This window comes from Eptatretus burgeri, chromosome 7, assembly GCF_056783735.1.
Source record: "Eptatretus burgeri isolate ZD-2024b chromosome 7, Ebu_testis_v1, whole genome shotgun sequence".
In the NCBI taxonomy this organism is placed as follows: domain Eukaryota; kingdom Metazoa; phylum Chordata; class Myxini; order Myxiniformes; family Myxinidae; genus Eptatretus; species Eptatretus burgeri.
In genome coordinates this window covers 46,102,176-46,120,906 of record NC_140967.1, presented here as the reverse complement: position 1 = coordinate 46,120,906, position 18,731 = coordinate 46,102,176, and the positions used below count along the sequence as shown (strand labels likewise).

The 18,731-nt window shown below is 43.9% G+C and overlaps 1 protein-coding gene across 5 annotated transcripts in view; it reads left to right on the top strand.

Annotated features, from left to right (window-relative positions):
- Positions 1-18,731, top strand: part of LOC147023173 (uncharacterized) — a 96,378-nt gene that overhangs the window by 56,381 nt on the left and 21,266 nt on the right. For all 5 annotated transcript variants that reach the window (XM_085888326.1, XM_085888330.1, XM_085888327.1 and 2 more), the window contains one exon: positions 2,938-3,559. In XM_085888326.1, the coding sequence (XP_085744452.1) occupies positions 2,938-3,559 (622 nt within the window). The remainder of the gene's footprint in view (positions 1-2,937; positions 3,560-18,731) is intronic.

The window sequence follows — 18,731 nt, the reverse complement described above, 5'->3', positions numbered from 1 at the left end:
CACCACACACACTCTCTCTCGAATTGAGGTTTCAGTACACAATGGTTTTGGCATGAACAATACAGAAATCAAGAAAATGACCAAATACCAAGATTCCAAAAAGAAGTGAAAAGACCTTGGAAGTTGAAGAGTTCCAAAATTGTACCAGTGATCATTGAAACAGCAACAGGAATTGTGAAATAGAACCTTACAGAGATCTTAAAAACCATCCCTGAGAATATTACGACAAACCAACTGCAGTTGGAGGCTGTCCAGGGCTCAATGATGATCCTCAAAAGAGCCCTCGACACAAAACTTTGAGAACAAAACTTCACACATTGGTCCATGATTTGTGACCATCCTTACTGAAACGGACGTGGATATTTGAGACCTGGGAGGAATACGTTCCACCTTCTGAAACCTGCACATGGAGATAACACACACACACACACACACACACACACACACACACACACACACACACACACACACACACACACACACACACACACACACACACACACACACACACACACACACACACACACACACACACACACACGTGCGCTTGCGCAAAGGTGGATACTTCAGAGACCTGGGGCGGGAGCATTTAAAACCCTCGCTATGTACCTAACAAAGGTTTGCCTGCATGCATACTCGTACATTCAGTGACCTTTGCACACCTCCGATTGGCCCACTCCAAATATGATTTGTACATGCTACCGTCCTCTCAATAGAGGGGAAGGTGTGGGGGAGCAGGGGGAGAGAGGAAGGGTGGGAGAGAACTGGTGGGGTTGGAAAGAGGATAGGGGTGGGAGAGAGGGGGTAGGGTTGGGAGGGAGAGAGAGAGAGGGGAGAGGCAAGGGATTCCGGCAGATGAGATGCCCATTTTAACGTCCATCAGAGAGATGGCACATGCATTGACGAATCACCCTGCCTGTGAAACACCGGGATAACAGTTTATAGCTGGTTCGGGATTTGAACACAGGCGAGACAGCTTAGAGTGAGCATGAATACCTCTTGGCTTTCCTGTCGTGATGTGGCGATTCATTATTTCACATCGACTAAAAACATTTTTTTACTCATTGTGATCATCCAATTATTTTGCCTTCCTACCTCCGGTATAGAACTGTGGTATCACCATTGATTGAAGCTTGAAGAACGCGTGCCAAGTGGCTTCACCAAGCATTCCAGGAAATGGTTTAAAAAACGAAACGTTTAATTTTTATTTGTATTTGTTTATGCCGAAGTGGCGGGTCATATAATGGAAGAACGCACAAAAAGGGGAAACGTCATGGAAAATAAAATTTCACATTTTTCAGCAAACCAGCCACCGCCTGTTGCAGCGCAGAACAACACGTGGCCAACGCACGCGAATGGCCCCTGAACTTTTTGTTCAAGTCAATTGATATAGTATTCAGTGGCAGTGCAAATATTGTAGAGTGCTCGCCAAGTGACTTAAGCACTCCAACGAAACAGTTGATAAGAAATGGCTCACTTGGCACGTGATTTGCAACCACCGAACTGTCGTATTAATCATACACCTCCCGGAGATGGCCAAAATGTCAAATATGTCCGAATTGGACAAATGAACACTTTCTTTAGGAGTCTGACTGCTGCTAAGTTCGATTCTGGATTTTAAATTTTGAAATTCAGCTTGGTTTAAGAGTTTCTCAAGGTTATCGCATGTGTGGAAATGAAATAAAACCGCGAATGCTGGCGTCTCCGGGCGTTTATAAGCATTGCAATATACTCAGCGATTCGTAGCTGTGATGAACAGGTATTTGAAAACATGAGTGAGGAAAGTGGGAAAAGAATTTATCTTTAAGAAATCATTGCGGCCTATTCCAAGTCAAGGCATGGTTGAGCAGGCCAAAAAACATGGTGGCTTCATAGCCCAGTAAGGCAACCCAGGATAGACCTTAAGACCCCAAAGAGTGAGGGAGCCGAGGAGCATTAAATAAGGAACCCAACTAAAAGGAATATCATTAAATAAGGCCATTAATTGTCTTCAAAAGGGGTGTTTTAATTTACCCAAACAACCAATTTTCAGTCATGCACTTCCTTGGAGTTTTCTTAGTATGCATGCAAAGTTTCATGATTTTGGAGTTATGGAGGGGACACACACACACACACACACACACACACACACACACACACACACACACACACACACACACACACACACACACACACACACACACACACACACACACACACACACACACACACACACACACACACACACACACACACACACACACACACACACACACACACACATTGACATTTATTAGTATAGGTGTACTTAAAGGTAATTGTGATATTAACTTGAGTTTCACAGAAATTTATATTATTATCTACATATGTTTCACACTTTTAACTTCACACAAATATTTAATTGGGAATTTGCTTCCTTGGCACACCACAAAAGTGAAAATAACCCAAACTTTTGCACAGCACTATATATATAAACTGCAGGGAAGGCAAATACATGAGGCTTCATGGAGATTTCAATGTAATATTCCATGAATTACAAGGACATTAGTAGACCATGGACAAATCAACAAAGTACGAGTGGTTGTCAAGATGTTTTCACTTTCAAAGCCCAAAACTTGACAACTTTTCCAATGGCATCAATAAACAAATCAACACTGGAAAAGGTGTGACACTGGCTCAAAACCACGTAAAAACGGAATAACATAGATCTGGGTTTTGTTGATTGAGGACCATTTTTTGTGGTTTTGGGGAAAACATTTTGATTCCCATCATATATTGGATTTGAAATAGGAATTCCCAGCATCAAGAGCCTTGGGTTCAGGTGGTAATGCCAAACATCCCAACCAAATTTGCATATTTTGTGTTTCACTCCCCAATGGCATGTCTGATTATTATGTAAATCTAATAATAATTGAGCAGTTTTGTATATCTTTTTATCACGTATGTCTTGTCTGTCAGCTGACCGATGGAGATAGAAAGTGGGCAGATGAAACAGAAAGGAGAGCCATGGATGTGGCTGCTTTGCTAAGAGAAGGGATGACATGGGGGGCTGTGGATGGGGTTGGAGAAGAGAGAGAGGAGGAAGAAGAAGAGGAAGATGAAGAAGAGTACGAAGGAGGAGAGGTCTCGGAAGGAGAGGAATGTCATTCATTTTCTCCTCTTTCTCGCTCTCCTGGATCTCTCCCTTCGGTGTTTAACGGTTCCACCACTGTCCCTCTATGTCGATCTTCATCTCTGTCGACATCACTCTCACCCGCTGCTCCTCGCACCCTGCCTCACCCATCACGCAAGCGTAGTCGTGTGACTGCACCACCTCGACACTCCCTACCAGCAACACCGTCTGCCTCTGCTCTGCAACGATCTTCATCACTTTCTTTAGCTGCCCCTACCCCACGCTCATTTCCAGTTGTCCCCCATCGGCCACGGAACCATCGCCCTCCCGGGCCACGAAATACAAAAGGTGGTAAAGCCAGCCGGAAGCGACCACTTGATGCCTCACCCAGCCGACCCCACCGTCCGACTCCCACACTTACCTTCTCTGCCTCTTCAACTTCAGCACAGCATGAGATACTTGCAACGTGTAAGCCTAATTGCAATTATTCACGCTTGATAAAAATTATCATCTTGATTGGGGTGATGGTCAAATGTCATTTGACAATATTGGAAATTATGACTGGGCATTTTCAAACAGGTAATTTACATCATTCATGCAGGTTTAAGATAATTTCATACAGTACAGAATCGTGACCTGGTTGATATTATTTTGTCCAAGTTATTACAGTTCCAGGAACATATTGTTAACAAAACACTATTAATCATTTTTGTTCAAATTTTGATGAGGTAACACACAGCCAAGAGATAGTTTAATATCTTGTCAGCTCAAATTGCAGGAAGTTATACAGAGGGTAGAAACACATCTCGCTCTTCCAAGAGTATAAATTCTGCATACAAGATTTTTAGGTTTTTCAACAGACATACCAGGTTTATGTCATTTGCCAGATTGCATTTTCTTCCCCCTCGAAGTTTGTTGACATTTAAATTGAGAAAAAAAAAAATCGAATGCAAGCCAGAGGTGAACTGGCAAGACCACAGCTAAGGTGGAAGAAGCCTGTAATTTAGTATCATCCAACAGAGAAGGAGAATTGCGAAGTGGCCCATCACATTGAGGCGTACTCCATGGAATAACGTACCTTGGCTTATAATAAAGTTTACTTTGATGATAGCAACTGGTGTTGTTTAAAGTTTGTTTCAAATGAATGGTGAATTAAAATTACTTTTCCATTATTATTGTTATTATTGTTATTATTAGACTTGTATCCAGCTGTTCACCCTCTGTGTTTTTCACCTTCTCCCTTTACTCTCTAATTCTTCCTCACCCATTCTTCCTCCAGTTGTCCTGCTGTACTCTTAGTGTGCTTACCCACTTTTCACTGTGTTCTCGCTGTTCAGTTACATTGCATTCTCTTCTGTGCTCCAGCTCTCCAATGAACTTCGAATTTGTGTACCAAAATATATTTTCTTATTTATTTATTTTTCGTGTGTGCGCAACTACGATTATTTGAATTTTTCTTCACCCACCCTCCCACCTGCCCCCAAACCCCGACTCCTTCCAAACCTACTACCATGTGTGCACAATGTGTTGCCTCCCACATTTAAATAATATTATTTAAGTGGGAACTGTGATTTATAATTGTTGCACACATTTGTGTTCTTATAACCTGGGTCTTGTGGTTATTACAGGTCTGTATCGCTCCACCTCTCCAGGTGGGCATTTCGTTTCTAAGCACAGATGGCCTGCATAATTTCTGATGTGTGCCACTGTGGTTGAAACATTGAGCCTTTTTTGACAAAACCTCATTGTTTGTTTTGCTGGTGCATTTTTCTGCATTGTAGTTCTTACAATTATTTGTGAGTGCTCTAAGAGGTCCATGTTGATGATATTGGAGCTTGGAGGGGGGGAGGAGGGGGGTGTTCGGAGCTATAAACCAGACATATTCTGGAGACAAATGATTATAAGAATATAATATAACTCGAACGGTACTCGGTTGAGTGCATACCTCCACCAGGCTAATGATGTTATGTTTTGTATCCCACTGATAGGCCGGATCTGCATCCGGACTTTTACCAAAATCTAATCAGCTTTGTCCGATCACCTACCCAACTCATCCACTTAGTTTTGTCATAACCTGTCCACAACGATTTGAGATATGCTACATATCGGTTTTGGCCATATCTCTCAATGGTGAAGAATCGCTTGAAAAATTCTCATAAATGGATCCGGATCTTCACCAAAATCTAATCAATTAGTCCATTTTCACACACCCAACCTGTCCATCAAGTTTTGTCCAAATCCATCCATAATTTTTTGAAAAATCCTGGTAACGGACAGACAAGCACAGGTAAAAACATAACCTCCATCCATTTTCGGTGGCAGAGGTAATAAACTATGGTGAGAGAAAGCAAACCAAGGAAGCTCAATCATTTTATTTGGAGGGTTTAATAATAAGGTAAATATAAGGTATAATACAACTAAAGTGAATTATTAAGACGGCAAACAATGTTATCTGGTTAATCCATTCTGTGTGCTTGAAGGATAGATGGAATCAATGTAATGTTGATTGAAGTATGCTAATATCCATGGAAGGCAAGGCAAAGCAGACATTTCTGGTGTTAACCCTTGATCGGAGCAAACAAGAAAATGTCAGCTTGTCCTTGCTTCCTTCAGCAGTCAGCATACCTCGATCAACGTTCTGTTGATTCTCCATCCATTATCCTGAAAATAGGACCTACCTGTCTGCTAATGCAGAACAACACTAGTCTTCATGGATCGAGACTAATTTTACATTGTGGAGCCTCGATTAGAGCCTCGGCCTAGCTATAAACTGTCACCCCCGTGTTTTGCAGGCAGGGTGAGGCATCAGTGTGTGTGCCGTCCCTCAAATGGATGTTAAACTGGCTGTTCCGTCTGCCAGCATTAGTTGATGATGTTGAAGATCCCACGGTGTCCTTTGTGAAGAGCAGACGAGCTGTTGCCGGCACCCTGAACAAATTACAAATTCCTGCTCCAACCTACGTCCATCAAACGTCTGGCAGCTGGTTCATGAAATACTTGGGCCAAGCATTCACCTTGCCAACCCCATGAAAAGGGAATAAATAAACTTTAACTAAAATGACTTTAAGCAAATCCTTTTCATCATCAGACAAAAGACATTATTAGCCCCCATTGGACTTGGACCGAAACGGGAGCTTTTGGATTTGGTCTCTATTTTCATACGATATGGTCCGCAACCATATCTTGGACATGTATGGACCAATTTTATTTGTACTTGGCACAAAGACAACACGTGATGGTGTACATATGCACATCATTTTTTTTGACATCAGATCCAAGATGGCTGACTGGCGACCACTTTAGTTGTTAAAAAAAAAAACGCCGATCTCAAACATGTCCTCAACCATTTCTCAGACATGCATTTTCCGATGTTGTTTAAACTTCGCACACAGATAATGAATGACGCTTTACATATGCACGTCATTTTTTTTTTTTTTTCGAAATCAGATCCAAGATGGCTGACCGATGGCCATTTTGTAGCTTAAATGTGTCCCCAACCATTTTTCAGACATGCATGGTCCGATTTTGTTCAAACTTGGCACAGGCACAGTACTCGATGGCGTACATGAGTTCCTCACTTTATTTTGCGATCTGATCAAAGATGTTAGACTGGTGGCCATTTCAGTTGGACATAAATATGGGCTTGCCTTTTAACTCCGTCCAGGAAAATTACCATCACAACGGTGGCTTTACATCTAAACAACTAAAAAACGACATAAGATGTCAGAATATAAGTTTTTAAAATAATTTTAAACAAACAATTGAATATCATAATCTCTTGTTGCTTTTTTCTCATCATCTCTAGTTGCTTCAGATCTTCATTGGTTATCTCTTCTCCATGTGATTGCAGAAGTTGTGTGATGTTGACTTATTCCACGTCATCAAAACCCATTTTATTGGCCAAGCAGAGGATAACTTTCTTCATTGTGTGGACAACATCTTTAAATCGTTTGAAGTCATTGACACATTCAGGCCACAACTTCCTCCACACACCATTCATGCACACCTGAGTAACTTCAGCTGAGGACCCACCAATGTTATCAATGTCCAGCTCAGTGTATATAAGGCCGATACTGCAGTACTCCGGGTGGGCTTGTACACCAGTATTTATAGTATGGCTTATACACCAGTATTTATGGTGTGATTTATGATATAGCTTTATGAAAACCAGCAAAAACATAAGGTTAGTACTAAATTAAAGGTAAAATGACTTGATAACAGAATGGTGAACGACTTTAAATGTGTATGTTCTCCAATAGATCAGCGACTTAAAATGAAACATTGTTAACAGGACAATGTTAAGCGGAGAATTACTGGATCTATTTTGGCTCCTTTTGATAACACAGGTCTGCGACCAGAAAATTGTTTCATATTTATTGCGTGAATTTGATCAATTTTTACCTGCTGATTTCAAAAATGACAAATTATCCTGTTCCCTGTCCAATTATCCTATATATCACGTATAGTTTCTTCACAAAATCGATCATTGCGTTTTACCAGTGTGCCCGAGTTTGATTATTGTGTTTTACTATTTTATCCGAATGTAATATCCCCTTTCTCTAATCCCATTACGTTTTCTTTACAGATCTGTACATGGTTGGAAACAATAATGGCTTCTAGAGGATGTGCAACCAGCCCCGACAAATTTTGTTACATTTGTGGCGAGTTTATGATTAAGAAACGTCAGAGATTCATTTCTTACTTTGTTAAAAAAAATCTTACTATGCCTACTTTGGTGTGAAATTAGGAGACCAAGATAAGACATGGGCTCCTCATAACGTCTGCTCAATTTGTGTTGAAGAACTAAGACAATGGACAAAATGTACAAAGAAGTCTTTTCGTTTTGGGGTTCCAATGATATGGAGAGAGCCTAAAAATCACAGTGATGACTGCTACTTTTGCTCATGTAAGGTACAAGGACACAATTCAAAGAGTGTGAAAAACATTGTTTATCCAAATCTCCCATCTGCATTGCGACCTGTTGCCCATGGACCAGATGTTCCAGTCCCATCATCACCATGAAACCTTGAAGACATACACTTAAGTTCTGAGTCAGAAAGCAGCAATAGCAATGATGATGTAGACTTCAATAGTGGTAAAAGTGAAGAACCTCAACTATTCAACCAATATGAATTAAATGATCGAGTGAGGGACTTGGGACTTGCAAACGTGTCAGCAGAGCTCTTAGGCTCCAGACTTAAATCCAAGAGTCTTTTATCTCCTGGTGCATCATTCTCTTGGTACCGTAACTGAGAAAAAGTTTGTTCCGTATTTTGCTCAAGAAAATGATTTGGTTTATTGTACAGATCCATCAGGACTAATAGAAACGTTTGGCATAAGTTACAGCCCTGATGAATGGAGACTCTTTATTGACTCTTCAAAGAGAAGTCTTAAAGCAGTTCTTTTGCATAATGGGAATAAATATGCTTCCATCCCTGTTGGACACTCAGTGATCATGAAGGAGACGCATGAAAATTTGGTGTTACTCTTAAACATGATTAAATACAAAGATCACAACTGGATGATTTGCGGTGACTTGAAGATAATTTGCATGTTACTTGGACAACAGTCAGGCTACACAAAGTTTCCTTGTTTCTTGTGTGAGTGGGATAGTAGAGCCAGGGACCTCCATTGGTCTCAAAAACAATGGCTAAGTAGGGATATGCTTACACCAGGGACAAAGAAAATCCTTCAAGAAAGCTTGGTGAATCCGAAAAGGGTTATTTTGCCTCCTCTACATATAAAACTTGGCCTGATGAAGCAGTTTGTAAAAGCTTTGCCACAGGATGCAGAAGGCTTCAAGTATTTGCGTAGTAGGTTTCCTGCTCTATCAGATGCCAAGGTTAAAGAGGGTGTATTTGTTGGACCAAATATAAGAAAACTCGTCAGGGATGAAAATTTTGAAAACTCTCTTAGTGATCCTGAAAAAGATGGATGGATTAGTTTGAAAGATGTGATGAAGAACTTCTTGGGAATTACAAGGATCCAAACTACAAAGACCGTGGGAAGAATGCGAGAAAAGTTTGAGGCCTTAGGATGTAAAATGAGCCTTAAAGTTCATTTCCTACATGCCCATTTGGATTACTTTCCGGAAAATCTAGGGGATGTGAGTGTGAAGAACAAGGGGAAAGGTTTCATCAAGATATGAAGGAGATGGAAAGAAGATATCAGGGAAGATGGAATGTCAGTATGATAGCTGACTACTGCTGGATTTGCATCGTGAAAGTCCACCAAATGCTCACAAACGAAAAAGTTCCAGGTGTAGTTTTCAAGCGAGAAAGAAGAGATTTTGAGGTGCTGAACCTAAAAAATGATTGGAGCACTTGTAAAGAATCTATTGCCTTACTTTTTAATTGCATTTGTGCCATTTCTCTTTGCTAAATGGAGTACCAAATTTATTTTTATTCGTTTCATTTTGTCTTACCATATGGGAATTTACCTAAAACTCTTTTATATTTCAACATCAATTTGTAAGAAAACCTTATGTGATGGAGAAAAACTGTTGATATTTCGAATTCGCACCCCAAAAATATATAAAGTAACACAAAATTATCAAAACACTTTTTAAAAAGTTCCATTTTGCAGACCTGTGTAATTAGGCTGTAACTTTACATACAGAGTGTCTTCAAAGACGTTTTGATGAGTTTATGAAGGAAGTGCAAGACAGTCGGTTTACTTGTAAGATGTTAGGAGAACATTTTAAAATGTGACATTTTTGTCCTAAAAGCCTCAGTGTACGGTTAATTCTAATGTCTGCTGTTCGTTAATAGGTACTGTTAACTTTAATCAGGCAAACATTCACGACAACCTTTGTGAGATGTAAGAAAAGTTAATATCCAATCACCAAACTCTTTTTCTGCCTTTAAAATAGGTGGTTTTATTTATTTATCGTTAATCCAAGCAGATTAATGATATCATCAATTTTATTTGTTTTTCAGCAGATTAACGATAAATAAATAAAATTTATGACAACGGAAGTGATTTTTATCACTTCCGGTTCTGGTTTCTGAGCGACAGTGGCGTTTCTGCTTCAGGGTCTCTGCCAACTTTCTCAAAGATAAGTTTCCGGTCGTTTTTGTCACGTTTTTACTGTCATTTTGTTATCTCTGTGTTTGCTGTGTATTTCTCATTCGGTCTTGTGTTTGCACCCCTGTTAATTGTTGAGTTTTCGACGTCGTTTCATATTGGGTTTCCTAGAGGCCTCTCAATCAGTACACTCCTTCTCACCACAAGCATGCTCCTTCCTTCCTTCCTTCCTCCCTCTCAGCACACTTTCCCCTTTTCCCAACCCCTCAAATCTTGTACCTCCCCCTGCCCTCTCCCTTCTTCACCATACCTCCACCAAGTCTCATTCTTCCCCTCTCCCCACCTCTCCCATTACCCTCCTGCACCTTGGCCGTGCCTGCTCTCATCGTCTCCCCTCCCTCTCAAAGCTTCCCTCTCAACCCTCCCTCGCAAAACAACCTACACACTCTTCCGCCTCCAAGCTTTCCCTCTCACCTTTCTCAAAAACTCCCCCCTCACCCTTCCCCCTCAACTCTCCCCCTCAACTCTCCCCTCTCACCCTTCTTCCTCCAATGTTCTCCCTCACTTCCCCTTACAAAAGTTGCCCCCCTCACATCCACAAGGGTGACTCCTTCCCCCACCCTCTCTCTTCCACCTCATCACTCCACTTCCAAATTTCAACTACCCTCTGCCCCCTCTCTTATTACTCCCCACGGTACCTCAACCCTTCACCACCGAGCCTTTTCTCCTCCTCATCTGGCCCTCTCTCCAAGTTCTTCTGTACCCCCCCGCATACTTTCAATAACTTTCCTTACCTCCCCCCCTCCTACCTCGTACTACCTTCCCCCTCCCTCCCCTGCAACCCAAACCTCCTCCCCTCCCTCTTCTTTAACAGTGTGGACCTCAAATTGTCAGGTCATGTCAGACTCGATCTGTGACTTGCCACAGGTACCATGTAAACCTGTACTAACCTGTTCCATGGTCGGGTTGTCGGCGACTAAACCGTCTCCCCCACCAAGTTTTTTTGGTGAGGAGGGTGTATGATATGGACACCCAGCAGGATGAAGAACAAAACCTGTCAAAGGGCAGAGGAGCTCCTTATGAGCCAACGGCCATCCATATCTAGTGCCCAACTGTGTCTGCGGACGTCCTCCTGCAGTTGGGTTACTTCCTATTAGGAGGTTGGTGGTAGGATTTCCACTCTGGTCACCGTAAAACCCTTCATTCTGCAAAACATTCCAGAAGCATAAAAAATCTGAAAACTCACTCCGTGGGATGTGCAGCTTCCCTTTGCAGGGCAGCTCACCGGATGATGGGATTGGGGCAAAGCCTTTGGGACCCCCAATCTTTGATGATAGAAGGGAAACCACGGTGTAACATTCCCTGGTCAGATTGTGGGAGAGTGTGTCGGGGTGGTGCTGAGGTGTTGTCCAGCAGACGGCGGTCTCCTTGGGTTAACCTGAGGCGATCCCTTCGGCTGGGTGCCTATAATGTCCTATCCCAAAGCGAGGATGATCACCTGTCTTTGTTATCATCTGAGCTCAAGCGTTTGGACCTCGGTATTGCAGCACTCTCTGAGGTTCGGAGACCGGATTGCGGCGAGATCATGGCGAGTGGTTACACTTACTATTGGTCTGGTCGCTCTGATTGTTACCATTCCCAAGGAGTTGTTGCTTTGTCCAATAAGCTGATTCCAATTATAATTGAGGTAACACCGTTCAACAAGCGTATTATGAGATGAAGGATTCGTCACACTTTGGGTGTCATTTCCTTGGTCTCTGCATGTGCTCCGACTGAGGCGAGTGATCTTACCGTGAAGGACGCATTCTATGCCACGCTCGAGTCTGTGGTTGATCACTACCCCAGGTGAGATACACTTCTCGTCTTGGGGGATTTCAATGCATCGACTGGAACTGATCGGGATGGTTATCAGACGTGTGTTGGTCCCCATGGGTCTGGAACTGTGAACCAGAATAGCACGAAGTTCCTTGACTTTGCAAGAAGTCATGAACTTCTGGTGACTGGTTCATGGTTTCAGTGCACACAGGCTCATCGCTGAACTTGGTATTCCAACGCTGGTGGTGTGGCAAAGGAGATTGACCATGTCCTCATTGATAGTCGCTTGAGGATGATCCAGAATGGCAGGGTCTACCGCAGTGCTCAGTTTCCTCAATACTGACCACCGGCTTGTTGTAGCAACTCTTAAATTGCACGTTAAATCCAGGAGAATGGTACCATCCCAGCCGAGGCTGGATGTTGGCAAGCTCAAGGATGAGAGGGTAGCTGATGAGTTTGCAAACAGGCTGAGTTGAGATTTGAGGGGTCTGGGTGCTTTGGGGGATCCTGAAGAGTTGTGGAGTGCCTTCAAGACCACTTGATGTTGCCAGTAGATGTCTTGGAATTCACCGGAGGGCGAAGAAGAATTTTGTCTCAAGGGACACGAGACCAGAGTCGCAGGGCCAGGCTGAATGGTAAAGCTCAGCTGTTCAGGGACCTGAGCCGTAAAACTATGTGCAAGGAATCTGTGAGGGGGTAGAGCATCACCTGTGGTCAAGTTATTCTCGTCCTGCTTACAAGGAAATTCGCGCATTGCGTTCGTCCAAGCCCATCGCTTGGTGTTCTGCAGTGAGAGCAGAGGGTGCTGGGCTCCTGATAGAGGAGTCCGAAGAGAAGGTCCGCTGAGCTGGTTACTTTTAGCAGTTGTACCAGGCTGATCCACCAGCTGTTGAATTGGACATCAGGGGTGTTATAATCCCTATTGCTGACCCTCCAATCAACTGTGGTCCACCTTCATTTGTGGAAACACAGGCTACGGTGAACCAGTTGAAATGGGGTAAAGCTCCAGGGATCTGTGGCATTCATGCTGAACTTTTCAAGGCTGGTGGAAATGCTGCACTTGTGTTGTTGCACGCAGTTCTGTGCTCTACCTGGAACACAGGCATCATCCCAACTGACTGGAAGAGGGGCCTTGTTGACCCTCTCTGGAAAGGGAAAGGTGATCGCCAAAACTGCAACAATTACCGAGGGGTGACGCTGCTCTCAGTGCTGGGAAAGGTCTTTGCTCGGATAATTGTCGAGAGGGTTTGCCACCATGTGCTTGAGCACTAGCATCCAGAGCAGTCAGGCTTTACACCAAAGAGGTCAACGATTGACCGTATCCTTGCTCTTCGAGTCCTCACTGAACGCAGACGAGAATCGCGGCAGGGGTTGCTTGCAGCCGATGTTTATCTCTGTAAAGCGTTTGATTCAGTGAATCGGGATTCCCTCTGGAGGATTCTTGGTCTTCGTGGGGTGCCACCAAAACTGATCGATCTGATGTCTGAACTATACTCTGGTACTGAGAGTGCTGTGAGATGTGGTGGTACCATCTCTGACTTATTTCCAGTTGTTCCTGTTGGTCGTCAGGGGTGTGTTCTGGCCCTCACACTTTTCAGCACTTGTATGGACTGGATTTTTGGGAGGATGTCGGAGAGATCAAGCTGCGGTGCATCGTTTGGGAATGTCAAGATCTCTGACCTTGATTTTGCAGATTATGCAGTCATCTTTGCGGAGACTCTCGTTATCCTTTTGGGGGCCCTCGAGGTGCTGAATGAGGAGTCTGAGCCGCTGGGATTATGGGATTCCTGGGTCAAAACTAAGATCCAGGCTTTCAATGACATCTTGGATGCTGCTATCCTGTCTGTATCAGTTTGTGATGAGGATGTTGAGGTCACGGAGAGATTCAGTTACCTTGGCAGTGATATTCATGTCTCTGCTGGCTGTGAGCCAGAGGTCAACAGACGTCTGGGTCGGGCCTGGGGAGTCATGAATTCACTGGATCATGGGGTGTGGCGCTGTCGGTCCTTATGTGGGAGGACGAAAGTCTGTGTCTTCAGGTCCTTTGTGCTTCCAGTCTTGCTCTATGGACCAGGGATCTGAGATGGAGACTTCATTCCTTTGGTACCAGGTCTCTTCAGAGAATCCTTGGCAATCTCTGGTCAGACTTTGTGTCCAACGCGTGGTTGCTGAGAGAGGCTCAAATTAGATTTGCTACCTGCAATGTCCGTGAGCGTCAGTTGCGGCTGAATGAACATGTGGCTCATTTTCCTGACGCTGATCCTGCTCGCCAGATTCTCTCAGCGAGGGAGCCTCGTGAATGGAGGAGGCCAATGAGCCGATTACGTTCCTCGTGGTTGCAGCAGGTTGATCAGCATCTCAAGGAGATGGAGATGGGCCAGGCATCTGCCTGGGGGATGGCCAGACGGAGGCCCCTGGAGTACCGGTGGAAAGCGGATGCCGCGACGCGCTGCTCTGGCGCATGCTCCCATACCTGACCTGACCTGCCCTCAAACATCCGGGGCCTTCGCTCAAACCCAACATCTTTTCATTCAGGTTGTCACTGACAAACCAGACATCTGCGTAACAGAAACTTTCCTCCTCCAAGACGTCTCTGACTCCCGAGTATTTCTCCCTGGTTACTCCCTCCTCTGGTATGACAGACCTCAGCCTCGTCCTGGCAGTGGAGTTGCTCTCTTCATCAAAGACTCTATTCCTCACTCACCATGCACTGCCCTCTCTCCCCCACACCCCCAGGAATAGCTCTGGCTACGGCTTCCCCTCCACTCCCACCTCATGTTCAGATGTGTGTTGTGCCGTCCACCAAACAATGATGACTCCATTTAGATCTCGCTCTTCAAAAACATGGACAAACTTATATCCTTTCATCCCATCTCTCTCTTCCTCATATGTGGTGACTTCAACTGTCATCTTACCAGTTGGCTGGGTGTGGGTACTTCTCTCACCTGCCATGGCACTTCATCAAAAGACTTTTATGACTCATTGGGACTGACACAATGTGTCAACTTCCAGACCCAGATCTCAACCAATGGTACACCATCTCTTCTGGATCTGATTTTGACCAATTTCCCTGAAAATATCTGCTGTTCTTCTTCCGCTCCAATCGTTTCATCTGACCACATGTTTGCCAAAGGTAGACATCTCTCTGGTTGTTATGAGAGAACCAACTCAGCGCCGTCAAGTCTGGCATTTCACTCAGGCCGACTGGCAGGGACTTCAAGTAGCCATCAAACTTCTTGACTGGTCTCCCACCTCTACTTCCTCTGACATCAACTCATCCTGAGAATTCTTTCAAAGAAACTTGCTCTCTCTCATGCACAGATTTATCCCATCTTGTCTTTAGTTGTCCTACCCTTCCTACCGCCCCTGGTACACTGAAGCTTGTGGCGAGGCTGTCGTCCTGAAACGACTTGCCTTTGCCTCATGGAAGGCAAATCCTACTGAAGGCAATCTCAGTTCATTCCACAAAGCTCGGAACAAGTGTGTATCTACCCTCAGGAGAGCCAGAAAACAATATCTTTGTAATCTTAAGTCTGAACTCTCAAACCTGTCTCCCTCCTCCAAATCCTGGTGGTGTCTAGTTAAGTATGTCTCTGGTGTATGTTCCCCCTTCATCCCCTTCCTTTCCTCAAATGGCAGCATTGCTGATGCTGCACATGAAAAGGTTGATTGCCTAAACTGCATTATGGGCCCTGTTCTCTTTCTGGTTTTCATCAATGATCTCTCTGACTGGAAATTCCTCTTTATCTCTTTGCTGATGACTCTACCCTCTGCCGTACCATCTATCTTCCCTCAGATTGACAAGCAGCAGCTTCTTCACTCTCTGCAGACCTGGATAAAATCACAAGCTGGTCCAACACGTGGAACATGTCTTTTAACCCTGACATTTCACACTCTCACTATGTCTCTCCGAAAGGACCGTTTGGAAAAACCCCCATCTGCTTTCTCAACAATCCTCAACAATGTTAACCTGCTTAATTTTGACGAGTGAAGTTAGCAAGGAAGGGGTGAGGTTAGACATGTTGAGTACTTTCTACAGCATTAAAGGGGCTGAGAACAAGTCTTTGCTTTCTGACATTGTCAAAAATAATGAATCATGACTATTGCATTCCACCAAAAATCATGACCTCATTACACATTCAACTGTTGTTAATTTAAGTGGTCCTGTAAATAATCTCTAATCGGGCAAACATTCATGCCAACCTTCATGTGGAATAGTGATGTTGACTGTTTTTGTATTTTTTTGAGAAAAAAAATGCAAGGTGCTTATTTCAGATTGGGTTCTCTGATCGATGGCTGCATACCACGAGATGACTGTCTGTCCAGGGATGCAACCAACAACCCAGAATGCACAAAATAAATTGAAGATATTCATGATAAGAACAATAACATGGCAGAAGGATATTGTTGTGGAAATGGCTCCTTGAGGTTATTAATCCATAAAATAGTGCAGTTATTTCCTTAAAGTGAATGTCTCGCATAAGCATAAAGCAATTAATTGTGATATTAGATACGGGTCGCTCATGTCGAGTTCGACATCATCTCCCTTCCCTTTCATGTGTTTTTAAAATTATCAACCCGTTTGATCCCATTTCTTGATGTTTTACCCTATGTAGTCTGTCATTTGTGTGTCTTTAAAGCGCTTTATTCGGCTCTGAGGTGCTATCTTGGCAGGAAAGCGATGCCTCGGATGGCTCAAGACCAGAGGGGGTGGGACTGCCTGAGTGACAACTGGGAGATGGGCAGTCCCCCACCCATCAAACAAGCCTTCAGTCAAATGGTGAGTGAGAAGGAAGGGGCAATACACATCATGGGTGAGGTTCGGGGTGAAGGTTATAAAGGCGGAAGAGCAGAGGAATTGTGGAATCTGCTCGGCTCTTGAGAAGAACAGTGGACTTCACCCATGCTGCTGTGCCTTAGCACCCCTTTCTCCTTTCCTCACAAGCCGAGAGCAGCCGCGTTCCACACTGGATCAGCCGGACTTGGCTTCAGCCCTCCTCACCAACTCTGCATCGGGTTTGCCCGCAACGCTCTTCAGTCTTGTCCTTGTGCATGTTTGTCTCTCGTGTGGTATATCTAAGGACATAGGATAATTAAGGTACGCATTTGTTCATTTGATATCATAGGCGCATATCGGATAAAGGGATTTTAGTTTCATGTTACGTACAGCCATCGCTTCCTTCTGTTTCCTTCCCCATGCCATTTCTTGTTATATTAAATACAAGTGTAAAGCCCGTCAAAAAGACAAGGCCAAGAGCATCCCGACCATCACCACCATCAAAGCACAGTTGCTAAACAATACAACTCCCAGGCTTGTGGATCGACTTTTGTTTCATAAAGAAAAGTATGATTATTTTAGAAATATATTTATTATCAAAATGAATAAGCCTGGTGTTGGCGCAGTGGTTGGGGCAGCGGCTTGGGATCCAAAAGGTCCTGAGTTCAAGCCCCGTTGGGCCACTGAATTAATACACCAGGGGGTTGACTCAGCCTGTCATCCTTCCGAGGTCGGCGAAGTGAGTACCAGTGTACTGGGCTGTTGTATACCCCGGTGAGAACAGGTGTACCATATCCCTGTGTCCATAAGAGGTGACCAGGGTTGCGTCAGGAAGGGCATCTGGCGTAAAACATGTGCCAAATCATTATGCGGATCATGATGGATGATCCGCTGTGGCGACCCCGAACGGGAGCAGCCGAAAGAAGAAGAAGAAGATTTATTATCAAAATGAAAACGAAATTTCAAACGACTGGGTAAGATTACTCACCCGCATATATTTTTTTACTGCAAATAAAAATTACTAATGTCTCACCGCTCAGATTTTCGTTGTGAAAACAACCAGAATAGTCATGCAATCAACCCAAATTCAGATGCATGTCTTAAAAGTTTTGCACAGCATGAATTCACCTTTCCTGAGCAGAAACAAAATGGGAATGGCGCTAACACTGATATGGTGTGTACTCCCTTTCAGTGACGAAAGCAATGGCACTTCCGTGAACATGAGGTCACTTTTTCTGTGACAGAAAAATAAATACAATGGGGTATATATATATATATATATATATATATATATCTATATATATATATATATATATATATATATATATATGTATTGTGGGCCGGGGATCGGTGGAGAGAACGACCGCTAGGTGGGGAAGTTTACGCCGTCTCCCACTGGCCTCCCCGGAATTATAGGCCGTCGCTCCGGATAACTCCGAAGCCGGCGGGTCGATTAATCGAGCGTGAAATGCCAATCTCTCTACCGCGTGGCGTAGGGTTAATTGTCTAGATCCAATATACCAAAGTAACAACGGAGTCTTGGCTACCGGGGATTCACGCCCTCAGAACGTCTGGCCGAACCGGATCACTCGACCAGCTACGGTAGAGTATCAACTTCCACCTTCCAACTCCGGCTCGGATGCAGTCGAGCGGGCCTGCCCAGGACGTTCCAGCTACGATTAATGGATTATCGGGGATGAAACCACGTCTGAACTCAGACCCGGACCATGTTGGACCAAATAAAGAAAGGACGGAAACGAGCTGGGAACATTTCTAATAATTTATTTACAATAAAATCAAAAGACAGAAGAGGCGAGACTTATTGCGAATATGCAATGCAGTATTTACAATGATGAAATAAACACTTAAACAATTCTGCTGATAGACGGGCCCACACGCAGTCACACACACACTAAAAGGAAAGAAACCCCGGAGTTTTTATTGGACCCTCCAGCAGATGAGAGAGATTAGCTGGGGGTCAGAGTTCGGATGGGCAAATGTGGGTCGTCGAAGGTCCCAGCC